General features: G+C 40.4%; 1 protein-coding gene across 1 annotated transcript in view; it reads left to right on the top strand.

Moving 5' to 3' along the window:
- Positions 1–817: 817 nt before the first annotated feature.
- Positions 818–21595, top strand: part of grid2 (glutamate receptor, ionotropic, delta 2) — a gene marked incomplete at both ends in the record, with an annotated part of 511086 nt that continues 490308 nt past the window's right edge. Inside the window, one exon of the mRNA XM_083913146.1 lies at positions 818–905. Coding sequence (XP_083769272.1) covers positions 818–905 — 88 coding nt within the window. The remainder of the gene's footprint in view (positions 906–21595) is intronic.

Raw genomic sequence — 21595 nt, 5'->3', positions numbered from 1 at the left:
GGTTAATTTTTATCCTCATAGCTTGCGGCTTCCCTTCATGACGCAGAAAAGAAGAGTGACTTTGGAGCTCTGTTCCATTGTATGTGCAAGGGCTATCTCTCTATCGGTCTCTCTCATCTCTACAGGAAATTAGAGACAGTTTCGGAATACTGTACCTCTCCGTGGTGATGCCATGTGACAAGGCTTTTCATCATTTGATATTTCTTTACCCTCCGACAAAAAGAGGTGCTAAGTGAAGGAAAAATAAAAGCCCTTGGGCAAAATGGAAGTTTTGGCCGTTGGCTTAGTCCGCTGAGGCTGCTGCTGCTGGTGATTTGGTGATTGGTGCAGGGGGGGGGAAGAACTGCGTCGCCAGGTCTGAAAGGCTGGGTATCACGGGTCTTTATAACGACCCACTTTCAAGATAACTATTTTCCCCCCTCACAGTATTCGAGTGGTAACATATTTTTCCTTTAAACGAGCGGTCACATCATCCAGACCCTCAATACGCTTTAACGCGGCGACGTTTGGATGCGGTTTCTTTTTTCTGCGGCTCAGCGTCTCTCAGCTCGCCTCGAATATGATTTGATGTTGGGAGGAATTTCAACAGGGTGCCAGTCTGTGACAACTCGGGAATCTCTACTTATATTCCTCTACAGACGAGCATCACACTCTAACATCAAGAGAATAATATCAAGGAAGAGATTACAGGGAATTTCCTTGACCGCCGTACAGATGGACTAAAAAAGAAGCTTCTGTTCTCGGGATTTTAACTCTGTTCGCTCTCACTCAGAGCTGTGATTTTCTCTGGTATTGGGAGGGAATATTTTTGGACAAGATGAAAGTTATCTCGACTATGTTGCTGGTTGCCGTTTTTTGGAGCCAGGAGTGGAAGTCGGCGCTCTCGGATTCAATCATCCACATCGGTGAGTTACTGCGCTTTTTTTCCTCCTCTAGATCGCGGCCACAATAAGGCTCTCTGTGCGTCTCTCGGGAAACAGATTGGAGGTTTCAGCCTTGATATGCGCTGCGCGGCTTAAATTACAGCATGGCTGGCGATGTATTTGAGCCCTGTTGCATTTATTGCGCTTATGAATGTAGACTGTTGTATTCAAATGTTAATTTGAAAGCAGGATTTTTGAAACATCCACGCCTTAATATTACTGGTGAAATAACGGTCTTCTTTTGCGCCATTATCAACATCGTTCAAACCAAGTTTGCATTGTGTGTGTGTGTGTGTGTGGGGGGGGGGAATTATGCTTTAAAGTCGTTTATTTCAGGTGGTTAATATCTTTGAAGGCCATATGAATTGATCACTAAAGTCCAACGTCTCCCCTAGAATTTCGTCTATTATGATGGCTTTGTTCACAGGATGCGCGGAAAACAGGTGGTTTAGGATGGCGTGATTTGCCCTGCATGCCAGAAGCATTAGCCAGGATGGCACCGAATTTTCTACATACATTTTTTCATGAAGCACAATGACATTACCACCTTCCATCGTGAGCTACTGCAGTGCCAGGAAAAAAAAACAAAAAAAAAACACGTTTTATGTCCTAACGTCTTTTCCGCCTCTCACCACCACTGGCTAAGTGTGGCACTGTTGTGTTGAGTGTGATTTCGACATCAGGGAGCATATAGTGTGTGTGTGTGTGTGTGTGTGTGTGTGTGTGTGTGCGCGCGTGCATTACGGATGAGATGAGGACTGGAGGTGGTGGTGGGCACACATAATCATTGCACAGCTCGGTGGCCTCCAATGGGCGATAGACCAGAGAGGGAGCGAGAACAGTGTGTAGGTACATGAGGGGAAGTGATGAACAATCACACACACTAGCAGAAAGATAAGCACCTGTCCATGTTGAACTGTTTTATTTTGTCCGCATCATGCACATGGCCAAGATCACAACCATATATTTAACAGACCCACACTCACTCACATCAACACTCAAACACAGATGTTACACATTATAAGCCACCAATCTAACCCACTGCATTATGCTGCTAGGCAGGAAGGACTGGCCTTTTTTTTTTTATCCATTTAGGCCTTGGCCAGCTGATTTACAGAACAGACCTCAGGCCAATTTAGCGGCTACCTCGACACAATTTGCCAAGAGCTGGATCAGTTCAAGGTCTTCTCTGGGCTGTGGACCAAGCTAATGCTTCAAAACAGACTTACAACTGCAGCATTGGCCAAATGAATGAGATTTACACAAGTCAAGTGCATAGTGACTGAGTATCATGCCATTTGCATGCCATGGAAAATGCAGGGGATATGCCAGCCAAACCTGGTCAACACCAAACATTACAGGTGATGCCTGTTACCCACTAACAGTGCAGTGCAGTAGAAAGACTGATGGAGTATAAAGTTACATGTGTGCAGAAACCTCATCCTACATACATGGTTGTAGTGTGTGTGGTGTGGTGCTGGCAGTGTGATCTACTGGTTAGACAGATCACCCTTTGACTGGGTGGTTTGATCACAGCAGCAGCCACATGTTCAGAAAGTGTCTCACAGCAAGACTGTGAAACTTTACCAGCTTACTGGCTGTTTGTTTCGTTCGATAAGAGTGTTTGTAAAGTGCCCAAAACTCCCGATTTGAAACATTTTTAGACTTTACCATGACTAAGACAGGGATCTTTAGCTATGTAGTCTAACAGCACTAGTTTCTTGTCATTTCCTGGAAATGGGTCAAGGTTTTCAAATACTATATCTAGGCTAACTGGGACTGGCTCTAGCTTCCTGGTATGGACTCCATGAGGTTGACCAATAACACATAAGCTTATTTGAGGTTTTTGCTGTACTGCATATCAAAGCTAGATTCACTTACTCATTGTGTATCAGTCTGTGAACCTTTCTAAAAATATTATTTATTTTTCAAACTGATTCATGATTGATTATCATGGCCAGCACAAATGCATTTATTACTGACTAAACTAGAATTAAGAGTACTAACTTTATGTTTATTATTTTTACTGGACTCTGCTGTAAGTATGCAACTGATACATATATACAGCCATTTGATAGTATTAAGTGCTTGTGTTTATCCATCTTTATTTCAAAGAATAGATATATATTGCAGAGCACTATATTAGAGCAGTCAGTAGATAAAATTTGGCTGTACAGACGTGTGATTTACAGAGGTAGAAGCACTCAAATCACCTCTAGTTTGCAACATAATCCATACAAATCCCAGATATGTTCGAGAAGCAAATTTAGTGACATGGATAATGAGAAAACACAGCTATTCCTCTTAGACTGTGGTGCAAACCAGTCCAGTGAGTGGTTTCCAATTAGTAGGATAGACAGGGAAAGCAGTGTGTAGTTTATTGGTTGGCTGAATTTATTCCTAGTTACAACTCCACATAAGCAGTGTGTTATGGGTACCTTTTAACCCCGTTTCAACGAGCGTGTGTGCATGTAACTGTTTGTGTTCGAGGGTGAAGGATCAGTGTGTGTGGGTGGTTTGTTGGTGTGATTTCAGTCATTGTCTTTTTCCCTTTCTCCCATCCACCTTATTTCTAATCAATAGTTAATTTCCCAGCTAGCCACAAGTACCTTGAATCACAACTAAGGATTATCTCCCAAAACAATTCCTCTCTTTTCTCATTCTGCCTCACTTTCACACTCCTTCCCTCACTCACCCCTCATTATCATCTCCTCTTCAGCAGACTTTGGAAACACAAGATAAACCAGGATATGGATACAGTGAAAATATGTACAATAAGGAGGATTACAGTGTGTTATTATAGTTTTCCCACAGAAGGTAGAATTGTTTCAAGGAGAAAGAAGCCACAATAGTTCCTGCATGTCAGAATTTTGCAAGAGATCATCTATACAGTACAGTAACTCAAAAGATGTTAAGCATTTAAAACACCCTGCATAGCCCCCACCCTTCTGAATGGGTATATAACTGCACTCTAAAAATACACATGTGCATGTGCATGCACGCGCACACAAACAAACAGAAGTTGATAGTTCAGAAGAGTAAGCAGGGTTGACAGCTGTGAAACTCGTAGACAAAACCAGGCATAAACAGCCTTTCACACACTGATGTCTAGAATTCCTTCTCCATGGAAAAGACCAGAAATGGCATGGATACTTCTACATATTATAGCGGCCTAGTGGCAATGCTCCGACTGCAGCTCCGGCTCGCATTATGATTTTCAGGTGACACAATCCATCTGAATGCAACAATGCCTGATTGATCTAGCATAGCTCAAATCATCTGCATTTGCGTACATGTGTGGACCATGTGTCATGTGTCAAAATGTTTTTTCCCTCTCGACAAGGGTCTTGACAAGGGATATCATGTCCACAACAGGACAGTGAGAATTTAACTACAGTGACTAAAAATGTATATATGAATGCAAATATGAACGTCAAATATATTTCTATTTGAATTAAATTATGTGTTGCAGTTGGAAATTAACTCATCCACTTGCCACTGTGGATGGTAGATTCCAAAACCTATAAGCCATCTTTTTTTGGCTGGTGATTGAAGCAAATCTAGCAACGAGATGCATATTTTAACAGCATTTGGCTGGTGGCTGGTGTTAATTTCCAACCCTGTTGTTGACATATACACAAACTGCATTTGGGGGAAAATTTCATTAAAATATTCCTAGGAGAACTAATTACTATGAAAAATTATGGATGGTGTATCATAAGTGATGAGGTCCATGCAAATGTTGGACTATTTTGCTTAACAGAGTGAATCAATGTTTCTACCAAAAAACCAAACATCTACACTTTGGAATCTGACTATGAAATGCCTTAAATCTGTGTCATGTAACCCATATCGTTTGTGTTTTCATTAAAGTTGTTGGTCAAAATGTGCATGCAGAAAACAGCTCAAGATAGCCGGAGCTGTAATAAATGGATCTCACTGATGTCACACATGCTGAGAAATACTACACACAGAACAACAAGTGAAACAACTTATGTTACACGTATATAGTATATTCATGCTCCACTGTCATCCTTTCTGCAGAGCATCAAGCCTTAAGTGTTTTGTTAAGTCCTTGGGGCGGCCGTGGCTCAAGAGCTAGTCCACTAATGTGGACCACTAGTGTCCAATGATGTGGTGGTTCGATCCCCAGCTGCTCTAGTCCCTTTGTTGAAGTGTTCTCGGTCAAGATACTGGACCCCAAATTGCTCCTTAATGCTTTGCCATCGGTGTGTGAATGGTTAGATTAGCTCCTGATGAACAGATTGTCATTTTGCATTGCAACCTCTGCCATCAGTATATGAAAGCGTGTGAATGGGTAAATAGTAATAAATAATAATAATAATAAAGACAAGTCCATTTACCATGCTTGAATAAAGTCTCTGATTTGTTTAATAACTGCAGATGTTACAATCTGTTGGACCAAATCCTTCCATAATCAGATTCTCTGCATTTGCTTCTCGACTCATCAGTATCACGATTGGTATCCCTTCATAGCAAGGAAGTACTGCACAGATGCTATGAAAAATGGGTTGACATTAATAGATACAATTTATCAATGATTCAACAAAATTCTTGTCTCAACATTTCGTAAAAATTACTCCAAAATGGTAAAAGCGCAGCAATGACTGATTTCCATGTAAGCATTTTCTAATGCTCCTATTCACACTGCGTCCTGTACAAATTTAATTCTGCAACATAAATGAAGCCCAATGTTTCTATCTCTCTACGATTTCCGTTATATCACTTTGGATAGAGCCTAGAGAGATACATGACAGTATTGCAGGCCACACTGCAAAGGGAATAACTGAACATGGCTTGACATGTCATGGATCATGCAACAACTGATAGTGATTGTTGTTTTAATCTAGACGTTTTTCCAATATTTAATTCTATAACCTTAAAAGTGGTATTGGGGATTGATAGCTTGCAAAATATCAGGGGAACCACATCATTTTCTCCTCTTACCTCCTGATCCAAATGTTTTTTCATTTAGTTTCTCCCTTGCTATAATCTAGTCAGAAGCAACAAGAAGAGACCATAACCACAGAGGTATCTTTAATATGTGACTGTAGTTGATGAAGACATCTCATATTAATTTCAATATTCCATTCCCTTGGCATTTGAAATTTGTGAACAAGTTGATACCAATCTGTAGGCTCAGAACAGAAGAAGAACAAACATTGAAACTCATAAATACAACCAGGAAAAATATACATGAAATAAAAGTCATAGTGTGTGACTGTGCATGAGAGGGAGAGAATGTACAATACGTGATTTGAACCAGGCTAATTTGCTAGCTTTTTCCACTCATCTATGATACACGGTGAAGCAGTGGATGCACTCTGACACGCTGCATGGCTAAAAACCATAAGTGAGGACTTACTCTGGCTGAATAAATCAGTGATTTTGAGTGTAACTAAACAGTAACACACACAACCACACAGAAGGCCACACTCTCTACCACACACATGCAGAATCCATAGGACCCGCCCTCATAAAGAAGACGACCATTGCCATGCAGCACACGATGCGCTAAGGGCCAAGAGGCAAGCACACTTCCCCCTTCCTTCTGCATGCTGATCATGAGAGAGAGAGAGACTGAGAGCGAGAGAGAGAGAGAGATGGAAGAGGTAGTGGTGCCAGCTCCCCAGCAGCTCAATCAAATATAATGCCTGGACAGAGCAAGATGAAAACGGTCACTGCTGTTAATCTCACAGAAATAAAAGGCAACTCTGTGATAGGATGGCACAGGTTTTCAGGATGGACAGCTAAAACTGGTAGATGACGACAAAGTTCCATCCCCCTGGTTTCTCTGTCCTTTACTTTCTGTCTGCCATCCTTTCCCCCTTTGATATACATCTTCCTTTGCCTGTCCGTCCCTCTCTTTTCCCCTCATTCCATCTTTAGCAGCAACAAAGAGATTAAAGAGGGATTACTTCTGACATGTCAATGTGACGTGCCTGCTGGGTATAGTATTTTTTTCTTTCTCATGCACTCCTAAGTTAATAACACACACACACGCGCGCACACACACACACACACACACACACACACACACACACACACACACACACACACACACACACACACACACACACACACACACACACACACACACACACACACACACACACACAGGTCAGCATTGTAAGAGTAGGAAAGGAGATGGATTGAAAAACTGCAAGTCTTGAGAGATACAGTATGTATATCTCTGAGTTTTGACAGATGAGCTGGTTCATGCTATCTGTGATCTGGACGATTTAGCCCCTCATGTTTCTGTGAACATGAACACTGGTGCTTTTGTATGTGTGCTAATATGATTCCTGTAGGTGAAAACCGTGTTTTGTTTGTGTATTTTGTGTGATATTTGAGACTGTTCATCCTCTTGTGAAGGAGAGAGACAGCCAGCAGCTCTGACGTCTGTACCTGGTTACTGAGGCAGAACCCGTAACCAGGCCACAGAGAGAAAGAGGGAATATGTGTGTGTTTCTGAGGTTGAGATGGACTGACACGTAGCTGTGAGAAGAAGTACGAATGCTTGTCTTAGGTTGACTGCAGATGTAGGCAAGGAGAGACAGCCCTGCCTTGCCAAAGGTGCTTCACTCAACACAGCAGTCAGTGATTCAGGTAGAACAGACCAGATGGCCTGGGACGGACTTGTACAACACTGGCCTTTGTTCCCTGATGATTGTATTGTGTGTTTTTGTTCATCCTGCTGCCACATGAAGAGTCACGCTTAATATCATCTGGTGTTCACCAGAATGAGTGTAAGTTTGCTTTTTGTGGATGGTGAATTAAAACTATAAAAGAGAGCAGAAGCATACATATACTGTGTGCCCAATTATTAGGCAAATTGTATTTTGAGGCTTCATTTTAGGCTTCATAGTGGTTAGCACTGTTGCCTCACAAAAAAAAAAATTAGTGACCAATAAAGCCACCCTTCTTTTCACTGACAGTCATAAGCCGTCCATTCATGGAGTCTGTCAGTTTATTGAAATGTTGACTTTTTGTGCAGCAGCAACCACAGACTCCGAGGCACTGTTCAGAGAGGTGTACTGTTTTCCTTCACCGTAAACGGACCGTTTAAGAAGCGATCCCAAGTTCTCAATAGGGTTTACATATAGGTCAGGTGAGGAAGGGGGCCATGTCATTATTTTTTCATCTTTAAGGCACGCAGTGGAGTACTTTTGCAGTCTTTTTCCTGTTACACTGCTTAAAGAAAGTGTCTTCTAAATACTGGCCCCATTCTTGGCCCAGTTATGGCATTTCAACTTATTGTGTCTTGTTCAGTGGTGGTCAGGTTTCAGCATGTCTTACCTTGGCCATGTCTCTGAGCACTGAACATGTTGTACTTCTGGGCACTCCAGGTAGGTTGCAGTTCTTGAATATGACAGCCCTGGAAGATCATAGGTTCCCGGTAGCTTCACGCTTGATTCTGCGTGGACTATTTGCAACAAAACGTTTGAGGGTTCTGTGGTCAAGCCCCAATATCTTTGCAATTTCAAGAGTGCTGCATCCCTCTGAGAAACTTTTTACAATTTTGACTTTTCAGAGTCAGTTAAATCTCTTTGTTGGCCCGTTTTACCTGAGGAAAAGAAGCTGCCTAATAATTATGCACACCTTGATATAGTGTGTTGATCTCCTTAGGCCACACCCTCCCTCATTACACAAATACACATCCCCTGATATGCTTAATTCCACTAAGCATTATAGTTTATACAGCGTGAAGTTGCCTAATAATTTTGCACACAGTCTAGATTACAAACACACGCTTAAAATATCATGTATAAATGTGCATGCTTTTGCTCAGTACTGGTAAAATTGTGTTTTAAATGAAGACATTTTCACATTTTCTGGTCATTTTTTTGTTTGAGTAGAGAAAAGCTAGCTTGCTGTACAGTGGCTGGAGGTTTGCTCTTACAACAATCGCCAGAGGCCTGTTTTAGGGGTTTTTGGAAAATGTAACTGATTAAAACCCAGAATTTGTGCAGAAATGCCTTCTAATTTCCAGACTTCCATTTTGCAGCAGCTCATAATGCATATGGTTGCATACTGTATGCATAGCGATCTGTATTTAAGATTATTTCTTAAATCATTGGGACATTTCACAATACGCGCAGCTCTCCAGCTAATCATACTGCCTCACACTGAGAAAGTAATCACAGTATTTGGAAATTATTATTCAGAGATGAGCAAAATACAAATATGTTGAACTAACAGTGAACCTCAGTAGAATAGTACCGTTTGAATACAGTGACACTCTTTCAGGAAGAATGCTCAGTGTGCATTTGGTCTATGTAATCATGCTAATGATGAGAGAAACTTCAAAGGAATGTACAATTCTCTTTTCAGGGACTGAGAACTAGCATTACTGTCAGTTTAATGCTTGCATGCTTGTTTATACGTATATTTCATTATGATACTGTGTGCACATATATACAGTGTATATGGGGGTGTAACTGTATGGTTCATTCATTCTGTACTTGTTACGTTCTTGCAGTAGAGCTGTACAGCTTCCTCCACCCTCTCGCTTTCTATCTTTTTCATGGTCTTGTCTTCCTGCTGACACAAGTGCTGTCTTCCAGCAAACTGGTGTGGGTGTGTGTGTGTGTGTGTGTGTGTGTGCGCGCGTAAATATTGGTGATTTAATTTCTTCCCGTCACAATACCAAGTGAATTACTACAGTATTTCTTGATGCCTGCTGTTGGTCAAATGTCCTTTCCTTACATGCTTTTATTGTACTCTTCTGCAGCATTTTCTCCTGTTTGATTCTATTCTCTTTCTTGCCCCAGTCTCATTTCACCTGTCTTATTCGTTCTCTCTCATCCTTAGCTTTTTCAGGCCTTTTCCCCTTTATTGTCTCCCCTTTATATTGCCTCGGCCTCTATCTTTTTTTCTTTACTTTTACCTACTTTTACTTTTATTTTCTCAATTGCGGTTTTCTCTATACCTGTCTCTACTGGTCTCCTCCTTCCTCTTGGATGTTTGACATGCTGTCAGCGAATATAGAAACAGGCATTGGAACTGAGAGCTGTGAAATACTTTTCTAATTGCTATCGTGTAATTGGAATATGCTGTTTGTTTATCTGTCTGATACACTTGGCAACATGTCACAAAGCTGCCTGCATGTACACATCTGGATTTTAGCTTTCAATCTAGTGCTCTTTTAGGGTCTGAAAAAGAGAATAGACAAATTGAGTCGGAGAGATCAGTAAGAATAGACATTTGCATAATATCTGCTTTTTTGTCTTTTGAAAAAGCTCACCTCAATATGCAGATACAGAGAAACTGGCCGCTTTTGTTCTTGCCCACACAAATAATTAAAGGCTACAGCTACTTTTCATGCCTATAATATTATGTTACTGTAGTTAGTCACTTATGTAAACCTTAGTAAATTGTGATTCAACTTCTTAAATCAAAAATGGGAGATAAGTTAAGAGCTTAATAGAGGGTGTTGAATGGCCTCTTTCTGTCCAGTTAATGTAATGTGTTGTACTGCACATCAAACCAATTGTGCTTTGGTCATGGCCTGACTCACTGACCGTAGCATCCCTCTACAGCTGTAAGCCTCATTTAATGACCCACTGCAGCCAAAGTGTAGCTGGATATCTGAAACACAACCACACGTGATCTGTTGCCTTTACCCCTGTGAACTGAAAACTCATCAGGAGGTTTCAGAGCCTGAACGTATGTGTGCGTATGTATGAAATCACATGCATTTCTCTTATCAGAATGATGTTTAATGTTGATCACACGGAATGCATAGGGGTATGTCTTGTGCATAAGAGCAGATACAGTATCTTAATGTACATACAGACTGCTAGAGGTACACTGTGGTTTGTTTTTGTTGTTTAGTTAATATCAAACAAGTGCATGTAAAACACAGACCACTGTCCATATGCACATACAGTAATGTGCATGTGTATCTGTGTTAGCCGTGTCTGAATTAACCCATTTTGCCATTACCGTGATTGCATAATTTATCTGTTTTGCAATTTTAGAAGCTGAAATATCTCTGGTGTCTTGATTCCTGCATTGATGCTGTGTGAAATGTTTCTTGCATGTCAGGTTGTTTTGTGTGCAGTGGAAACTCTTCTTACGCGTTGTCCTGTTCTAAGCTGTGCTTACTTACTACTTACAAGTGCTTGTGTGTCTGTGTCTTTATTTTTGCTAGAGAATTACTGTGCCACTCACCTGAAGCATTCAGAAGAAAAGTTATACAAATGTCAAAGGCAACTAATATTCCAATCTTATATTAGCCAAAAAAATGACTTAAATTAGCAGCCTGGGAGCATCTTGGATATCTACAAAATGGCTGGGAGCAGTTGTAGAAGATTGAGTGTGCCACCGAAAAGTAACCGGAAAGGGTCCAACACTTTATATTTCAGCATCCACCCCTTTTTGCTCAAGCCAAATTTTTCGGAATGTTAGTAGTAGAGGTAGTACAGGGTTTACCCAGACTCCCAGGAAGTGTGCTGGAGTTTGAAATTTGACATAGTTGCCAAACTGTGGAATTTAGACTACTGGGTCCATCCCAGGATGCCATCTGGTCCCTTTTTCTATTGACTCACATGGTGAAAGAGATGTATGTATATCCATGGATAATGTTTTTTTGAGCATTACAAATCCTGCGAAATTACTTGTGTTCATATCAGATTTTGATTAATTCAGTCCGTTAAAATTAAGATAGTTTTTTTTTCTATATGTTTTTAATTATAAGAAAACCTACGTTTTATAAGTTTCTCGAGTGATTAGGTTAAGGTATTTCATGGGACCAGCCCAGCCCCCCCTTAGGCCGCTGGGCCTAACAACTTTTCAGCTGGGAAACCTGCACAACTAGTGGTCCAACACAAAACAAAAAAGATATAATACACAGATCCTGAGGCAAGAAAGCTAAAATGTGAAATGATTTATGCAGACATTGCATGCAGTGCAATCATTAGGTGGTAACAAATATGTGAGACAGGCATGACAGAGGGGGGCTAGAGTTGTCTGTGCTGGCCATTCAAACAGCACTATGTGATAAGAAAGTGATATAGGTCTCAATGTATAATTACACGTCTCATTGTAGGTACAGTATATGCTTGTTGTTTTTCACGTTCCCACATTTGTATAGTGGCATATCTCATGTACAGCAATATCTCATTTACAGCAAATCACCTTTAAAAGACACATAAAAGAAAGTAGTATACAACAGTATTGTATGAATAATTCCCTACTTCCATATACAGGACATGAGATCCTTAGTGGATTTGTAGCTCTTCTGTGTAGCTCTTAATACATCTACAAGTGCTTGTCTCTCAGCCTCCCCAATGTAACATAATTCACAGCTTTATAATAGCTTACGAATTTGTATCCTCAAGCAGGTCAAATAAAAACCTCATTGTTACTTATAGCAATGAATTCAGTTGAGGGTGCTAGCAAGGAGGCTAGCATATTGATTATGGCTGCAATTTTGTGCTGATTACGCAGTCACACAATAATAGCTACAACATCCAGATTGAAGGGGTTGGGTATTAGGTACTGTAGGTAGGTCCTGGGAAATGTTTTGTGAGATGTGCCTTGACCCATATTGAACAGCCTGTGTTCCAGATGTAGTTCATGGGAATCAGCAATGTGTGTTTTCCACCGTAGACCATGTATTGTTTTTTACATTTATATCACTGATATTACTAAAACTAGAACAGTCATTTTTAAAGATAAGCTCAATGTATCCTGTGAGGCTTAATATCTAATCTCATCTGAATTCATATTTAAATCATCTGACATTAAATTCTACTATGGAAATGAAAATAAAACCAACAGGCATGCATGTACTCTAGAGAAATGCATAATGTAAGTCCTGTAAGAACATTGTAGTGCATGTTATGCATTTTGTATGCTGCATTTTTTTTTCTTTAGCATTGTTCTGTATCCAACGAAAGTTTCATTAGTATAGAAGTATTTCCCTTATGATTCCAAACCAGGAACCACAAAACAAATGTCTACTTCAGAGCCCACTCGAGCACAACACATGCTTCTAGCTCAATCGAATCTGTTATTGAGACAGCAACATTAGAACCTCTCTGGCTGTGGACAGCCCTGTGGTCTGGCCTCTGCTTTCCACTTGTTTTTCCTTTACTCCCCTGTCTCAGCCTAGCTCCTTAGCTCCCCCCTCCTGCCCACACATACAATTTCTTCTCTTTAGGCTTTTTAACCTTCTGCAGACCTACAATTAAAGAAAAAGTCATGTGTTCCTTCTTTACAAAGCACATATTCTGCCCCTTTCACCCACTGTGTTATGGATATACTTAGTAACATCTCAAGTGTATTATACTTGTGACCACCTTCATAAATGCATAGTGTTGGAATCTCTGACAGAACATTTCAAGACTGTACTCATTCATACAGAGAAGGAAATTCTGTTCTGCAAGTAAAGACTGAGTTATTGCCGCCTCTGAATTAAAAGTGCAGTCACAGACAATGTTTAGTTCAGCTAGAAGAAGTAAACATTTGGACCTTTCTGCAAAGAGAGATTTTTGTCTGTACTTACTATAATAGACTTCTGTACAACCTAAAATACCAACATTAGTGACCTAGGCTCCTGGATTATTCCCTCCCCTGCCAATTAAACTGCTTGAACTTGCTTACTCAGGCCACTTTTACCCCTGTCAGTCTTTATTTGGCATTTCTTTGAGTTGAGTGTCAAGAAAAAGTAAATATAGATGTTTTCTTTTTTTTTTAGCTTTATTTATTTATTTTGTTTGTTTTACTGCATTGAATTAAATTGTCTTCATTGTCATTGTACCAGTACAACACAATTTACAGTACAATCCCTTAAAGTACAGAAATAATAAACTAAAATAACATTAAAAGCATCAAAAAGAATAGGCTACACCTTTAAAAGTAACATTTAAAACGACAAGCTTACACACCAACACGCAGACACACCAACACGCAGACACACAGACACACACACACACACACACACACACACACACACACACACACACACACACACACACACACACACACACACACACACACACACACACACACACACACACACACACCGTAGCAGATTGCAGAGAGCCTGAGCATCATGTACCATCATAGGTAAAGGTATTTGCGGTGTTCAGCACTGTTATAGATTTTGGATAAAAACTGTTCTTCATTCTGTTAGTCCGAGCATTTAGAGTGATCTGGGTGGGACGAATCCCTTAGAATGTTTTTATATCAGCCGATAATACTGCATACCTCAAGAAATTATTAGAAACATTACATATATTTTGCCATTCTTATCATCCCTTTTGATTTAAAATGTGCAGGGGTCCGTTTCACAAAGCAGGTTTAGTGAAAACTCTGAGTCTGTTAACCCTGAAATGAGGGAAACTCTGAGTTTTCAGTTTCACAAAGGGAGGTAACTCACACCAGAGAAAGAGGGGTAACTCTAGCCTGTTTCACAAAGAGAGGTAACTTAAACATTTTGTCAGAAAAGTCCAGGGGCCTGTTTCACAAAGCAGGTTCAAAAAACTAGTCTAACCCTGAACTCTGAGTTGATCTACTCTGAGATAGGAAACTCTGAGTTTTCAGTTCCAGAACAGCAGATTTGCGTTAGGTTGATCAACTCAGAGTAGTTTGATCTGGAGTTAAGCGCGTGCACCACAAGTAAAAAAAGACAGCATCAATGGAGCCCTGATTCGACGAATCACCATGGCAACGGGGAAGCGAAGGGCTACGCTACAACTGGATTGGAAATATTAATGCGCTCATACAGTGAGTGTGAGCAGGTTTACACCGCTGCAGCAGCAAAAGAGAGGGAGACGGTGCGGGAGAACATTGCGGCCCGGGTCAGTGCATAAGTTTAAATGTAGTCCTGTTGCAATCACAGTAATATCACAGGGGAAACTGCTTGAGTGGGAGCCTATTAGTGTATTTCATTTAAGTGCAACCCCGGGGGGGAGAAGCGCACTTGGCAGCAGCTTAAGATGAAACATAAAAACACTGTTCAAACAGGTAAAACATCGGCACAATCTCATGGTGACGCCTCATTTTGAGCATGTTTTACATGATAAAGTAAATATTACCGTAAGTGGCTGTTTTATATATTGTATAAAAAACTCCCATTTGCAAAAAAACGCAGCGCAACACACAATATCTGCTGGGATATAAGAGCATTACTGGTTGTTAATGTTGGAAATGTAAGGAGGGATGAGATGGACTGTGACATGAAACGGTGTTGTGCGTATTCAGCCCCCCTGCCATGAAATGGACCCCCTCGCATTATAGGTGATATTCTGGATCAGAAGGCTGTTGTTTCCACCTATAGGAGTAGTTTATATACCGGTAACCCAACTAAAAGCACACACTTTTGAACCTATGAATTGCAAGAAAAGCTGGGATTATATTTAGGAAACGCTAAGTCAAATACATTCAACTTGCTCAAAAGATCCATTTCATTCATTTTGTAATAATGGCTGCAGTATATTAAGGACGTCTATGCGCGGCCTGATAATCATCTCCCGACGAATATTTAATTCTCTTTGCGGTAATGCGTCACCTTCATCCACGGGATCGTTATCAAAAGGACATGCCATGGTAGTGGAAATATTCACCACTGATATAACTTCTAATGTAGGCCTACTGACTGATTTTTATACGTTGTATAAAAAAAACTCCCTTTTGCAAAAAAACGCAGCGCAACACAGAATATCTGCTGGGATATGAAATGGTACCGCTCAAAAAGATAATTGCCTGGAAATGCAAGAACATCTATAATCAATAGTTTGATAATCATCTCCCGACGAATATTTAATTCTCTGTGCAGTAATTCTGCACCTTCATTCACGGGATCATTATCAAAAGGAGATGCCATGGTAGTGAAATAGTCGCCACCTAATATAACTTCTAATGTCTGATTTTTGCAATGATTTTCTGAAAAAAACTATGACAGAACTATACTACGCCAAAACTCGCCCGCTGACTGAATGAATGAGGAAATCAAACACCGTGTGTGGCTGAAAGAGGGCGGAGACAGAGAGAAACTCAAGGTTTTCTCAGAAAAACCTGGTCCCGACCAGGTTAGTTTCAGAGAGCATGTTACCATGGTTACTGACCGAGAGGTTAAGTTACCTCTCTTTGTGAAACAGGCTAGAGTTACCCCTCTCTCTCTGGTTAGAGTTACCTCCCTTTGTGAAACGGAAAACTCAGAGTTTCCCTCATTTCAGGGTTAACAGACTCAGAGTTTTCACTAAACCTGCTTTGTGAAACAGGCCCCAGGTGTTTTTAAGTCACACCAGTGAGCCATAAGGCTCAACAACTATGTCCTGGGATTGGATACAGCCATCATCAGTATTATTAATTAATTTTATGTGTTTTTCCCGCTTTGAAAAATGTCAAAATCGTCTGAAGGTTGTAACACAAATACAAAACAAATACAGAGAAATAATTTATACTATATTTATTTATGTTTTGTATGAGATTTTTCCCTCACAACTGTAACAATGAAAAACCCAACGTCAATAAGAAAAAGTGTTCAACACTTCATTGAGTTTGCTTTCTCAGTTAATACAAATGTGATACAAGATACAAACAAGGAAACGTTCACAAGTGCATACAGTAAACACAAACATGAGTTCATATTGTTCTGAGTTGTATTTTTAAGATATATGTTTCTATGAGTGCTGCATTACAGCTAGTCTCTATCATCAAAAACCTTTATTCATTGTGGCTATGTTAAATAAAATAAATCGTCTTTTTTAACAAGGGGTAGGTCAGGTCAGTTTTTTTTTCCCTCATGTTTTCTTTAAATTTAAATTAAAAAAATGCAGATACATCTAATTGTCTGTAGTGCCCCTTTTATTGTCCCCTTTTCTATTTTGCTTACACCCTTCACCCTTCAAAGCACATCACAGTAAGAGGGAGAGAGAGAGAATGTGCTTACTTTACCTTTGTTATTTATAACCATTATTCACTTGAGTGAAAATATCTCTTTGCGGTATTAAATAAAAAGAATTAGAGCTGGGTACTGGTAATCCTCATGCAAATGTCTTATTCAATTGCACTGTGGTCCTGAGCATAAGTCTTGTAGCTGAATCTTAAAAAGTTAAGCTGCAAATCCTCTTTAGTCTGAAGGTCCCAGCTCTAATCGTCAGGATAGTGTTGTTTTTGGACCTATTAATTCCACTGTTTTGTGTGTGTGTGTGTGTGTGCGTGAGTATGATTTTTTTGTATATTAATACTTGAAAGGAAAGGTCACTCTGATTTGTGTTCCATTCCAAAATCATCTATCTGTCATTATCCAAAAACTATAGTACACATTCTCTCCCTCCCCCCCCCTCTCTCCCTCCCTCTCTCTCTCTCTCTCTCTCTCCCTCTCTCTCTCTCTCTCCCTCTCTCTCTCTCTCTCCCTTTCTCTCTCTCTCTCTCTCTCTCTCTCTCTCTCCATCTCTCTCTCTCTCTCTGTCTCTCTCTCTCTCTCTCTCTCTCTCTCTCTCACACACACTCACACATACACACACACACACACATTTTGCACACATAAAGGCACATTGAGGGGAGTTAGCAGAGCTTTGAACAGGACATGCACAATAGGACAATGCTGTAATTCAGGAAAGGTTTAGTGGTGAGAGGAAGAGCCGGAGTGGATTAATATGTGTTGTGGCAGCGATAGTTGTAAGTCTACATTACGTTGACTTGACTTTACACAACAAAGGAGAGCTCTCAAATGAATGCATGCTCACGTGCTAACTCGTTTTTTTACTGATCTTCGTAATGTAGTGAGGTTCGAACATTTCTGTGTACTGTGTCATTGATTTGTGTTGTTGCATGTACGTGCATGTAAGAGGGCTACAGGTGGATTACTACATTATGTCAATTAAGGTATGTTCTGGTTCATTGTCACATCAAGGTTATACAATATAGACTGGAGTTATATATCAAGGCTTACTACAATATTATGGAAATGTTTGCAATTGTTGCAATAAATTCTCAAAGGAAATTTGATATAAGTCTCATTAGTGCATTTTATACTTTACTGGCAATGTTACATGGGGCAATGATAGCAGTACAACAAATGTTCTTTATTTATGTGTCTGAATGAATATAAATATCAGATATACAGTAACAGTCTAGAAGTGGTAGAGCTAGGCAGTCAGCTGTTAATGCATACATACACAGACACCCCACTCCTATCCAGGGCCACGCTGTCTGGCTGTAAAGCTCAGCAAAGGAGCAGAATATGAAAACAGACAGTCTTATTTTTCCATCTTCATGTAGTTGCCGAGGGTTATGCACACTGGACAGACATCTAACCCCAGCACATTACTGTGCAGTCAAACCAAATCAGCTGTGTGCATGCTCTCATACTGTATGTGTGATACAAGGGTCACCTCAGTGCACAATGCTCTGTACAGTATGTTTGAATCTGTGTGTGCTTGCATGTGTTAACATACCATAAATGTATAATGAAAATGTGCCTGGGTATGTGCTGTCATGTGTACGTTTGTGTGCGTATGCGCACATGGGAGCCTAGGTCTGTGAATAGCTGCAGTATGCAGAGGGAAAGCTGTGTAATGTGCCTTAGTTTCCTAAGGGGAAAAATTACAGCACTGCTGAAATGTAGCCTTACTAGAGAGAAACTGTAGAAGCAAGAGGTTAGACAAAATGTGAAGTGAGCCAACATTATGCATTCCAGTGGGAAGTGTCTGAACAGCAGCTAATTATGAAGTCTGCTCATTTCAAATAATGTATAAAAGGTCTGCTATTCCCATCAGGGTTATTTGATTTGCCCTCATTCACATTTCATCCAAGTTGTCAAGAAGATGTAGATGCTGCAATTTGAACTTGTCATATTGTCATTTTGACAAGAATTAACAATCAGTGGTGGCAATGACCTTCAATACCAGGTTATTTCATGGGCAGAGAATGATTCCAATTTGCGGGCTGTTGAGATAATTTGTGTGCTCATAATCACTGCCACTTTTCTCAGTTCAAAACATGTCTCTGATTTAGGTCAAGTATCTTTTAATAGCTAGGAAGTGTATACATTTTGTGTAAAATACAGTTAGAAGACATGAGCATGAATCCATGATTTGCACAGATCCTGCTTTTTATTTTAATAAGTCTTGTAAGAAATTGAAAGACAAGACCAGGTAAAATGTGATAACTTTTGCTGTTTAATTTGATTTGATGTGTGAAAATACAAATGCACAGTGTAATAACTTGTGATGTCTGTTGTCTTTATTGGCATTGTCACCTCAAACTGATAGGTCCGGTCAAGCTGATCATTGTATGCGATTGAACAACCTAAAATTGTACATAAAGTGCTTCCTGGGATGAAACATTTGTATGTTTTTAGAATAAAAGCATGAGGCCATGTGATGATTACATCATCTCATGTATTTTTTATGGTGATCCTGTCATCACAGGGCTGCTTCTGTATTTGGCAGTATAACATTAGTGAGGAAATCCATTTATTTTTTAGGCTTTTATGCCTTTATTTGAAGTACAGCTGAAGGTTGACAGGAAATGGGGAAAGAGAGTGGATGACATGCATGAAATGGCTGTCGGGCAGAGTGGAACATGGGCCGCTGCTGCAATGACATAGCCTTTGTATATGGGGCACTCACTCTACCAGGTGTGCTACTTGTATTGCATTGTATAGTGGAGAAAGAAATGCATAAGAGTAGAGACAGTGCCTTGTGCAGTGGTTTTCTAATACATGGTGCTGTAATGTCAAATTGTAATTCCTGCCATCTTATATGGGGGAGATGTTGGGAGGATTTGGTTGATTTAATACAGTATTACACAGGAAGAGAAAGATGTTCTTGACAGCCAAAGATGAGTACATGTTATGCACTTTAATCCAAGGAGCAACATCATGTTTGTGCTGTGGCCTTGAGACATATGTTTGGATGTTCTCTGGTCTGTGTGCATGCTTTTTTAGGTTGTTATGCAATGGAGAGTGATTGTAGTCGGAAGGGAATGCCTTTTGGCAGAGGGAGACAGGAATGGTTAAGCACGTGCTCTTTCAGCAACCCCATCTCATATCAGGAGTTGGGCTCCTGCCTTTGCAAGCTGCCTTGGGTGGGTAAGGGCTAGCATAGCAACTATAAGCAGCCCCTCTTTTACTTAATGCCAACTTTTCTGAGGTCCTGCTCTGCAATCTGCTATACTGAATTATTTTTGATAGTTACTGAGGATACGGCAGGTAGGGATTTTCAAGTACAATTTTTGTATCAAGGTTTAGTAAGTAATGTAATTTAAGAGCTGTAATTTCCAGATGATCCAGAGAGTGCCATGACCTTTTTTTAATAAAGAATAAAAAAGTAAAATTAATTTTTCATGTTAAAAAAGCCAGGCCTCCTCTCCATCATCTCAAATAACTGATTATTCTGATTATAATGAACTAATAATTATGTATCTTATATTACTGACTTACTATTAATATGTCAACTGAATTATTGTCACAGTTACCAAGAGGGCAACCTAGACTGCTTGTCTGGTTCATCTAAAGCAAATATAGCTTTTAGATACCTAAATCTCTGGCATTAATGTCCAGCATTTCTCGAGCATTTCTTCCCAAATCAAACCGAAGCTTATTATTTAGATTTTTAGTGCACAACCAGTCAGAGTGTTGATTACATTGAATAAGCTCTTATTAAAGATTATATTTCCATGGAAGAATAATCCTTACTGACCTTGGGAGAAGTTCAGTTAATGTGACCAGCAGTACCATCACCAGTGCCAATGACTGGGGCTATGATGCTTGTAACTCTCTCCCTTCATCTGTCCTGCCAGGACATTAACGGGACCTGATGAGGTGTTGTCAGCTGCCTGCTTTGCCAGCCTACAGGCTAGGTGCTGTTGGCACTTATCATTGGCATCAGGTGTGATAGCCAGCTTGAAGCGCCTTAGTTAGTTAGTTACTGCCCTACATGCCGGCTGGCATGTAGGGCAGCAACAAAGGATCTCCACTCCTGTCTGTTCTGGGCCAGAGTCTTTATGGAACCCCAGGTATGATGCAGGGTCTTCAGTTCTCCCTCCACAGTCCTCCGCCAGGTGTTCTTGGGGCGGCCTCTTTTGCGCTTGCCTTCTGGTGTCCAGTGAAGAGCAGTTTGGGTGATGTTGTCCTGCTCTCTACGGATTACATGCCCAATCCACTTCCACCGCCTTCTCATAAGGATGTCTGCCATGTTGTCTTGTTTGCAGATACTAAGAAGGTGTTGATTAGAGATGGTATTGGGCCAGAGTATCTGTTGTATTTTCCGTAGGCTTTTGGTGTGAAAGGTTGACAGTCTGTGGACATCAATTTCCGTCATCCGCCAACCCTCAGCACCATATAGCAGGGTGGACAGGACACAGCTCTGGTACAGTCTCAGCTTGGTGTTTTTGCTGTACTGGGCAGACTTCCAGACATTGTTAAGTCTATGTAGGGTGTTTCTGGCCTTGTTGAGTCGGCTTGTGATTTCATTTTCTGTGCCGCCATCATGGCTAACTACACTACCTATGTAGGTGAAAAGATTGGTTGTGGGTAGGTTTATAATGTCTAATTGGATTGGTGAGGGGGTTGGGACATTGAGGATCATCAGCTTTGTTTTCTTCTGGTTTATTTTCAGACCTACATGTTTTGTAAAGTTATTCAGACGACAGGTTTTCTCTTGCATTTGTTGGTGTGTATGAGAGCGCAA

This window comes from Echiichthys vipera (genome assembly GCF_963691815.1).
Source record: "Echiichthys vipera genome assembly, chromosome: 4".
Classification (NCBI taxonomy): Eukaryota; Metazoa; Chordata; class Actinopteri; order Perciformes; family Trachinidae; genus Echiichthys; species Echiichthys vipera.
Note: the sequence above shows the minus strand (reverse complement) of the source record. Positions and strands in the feature narration are given on the sequence as shown.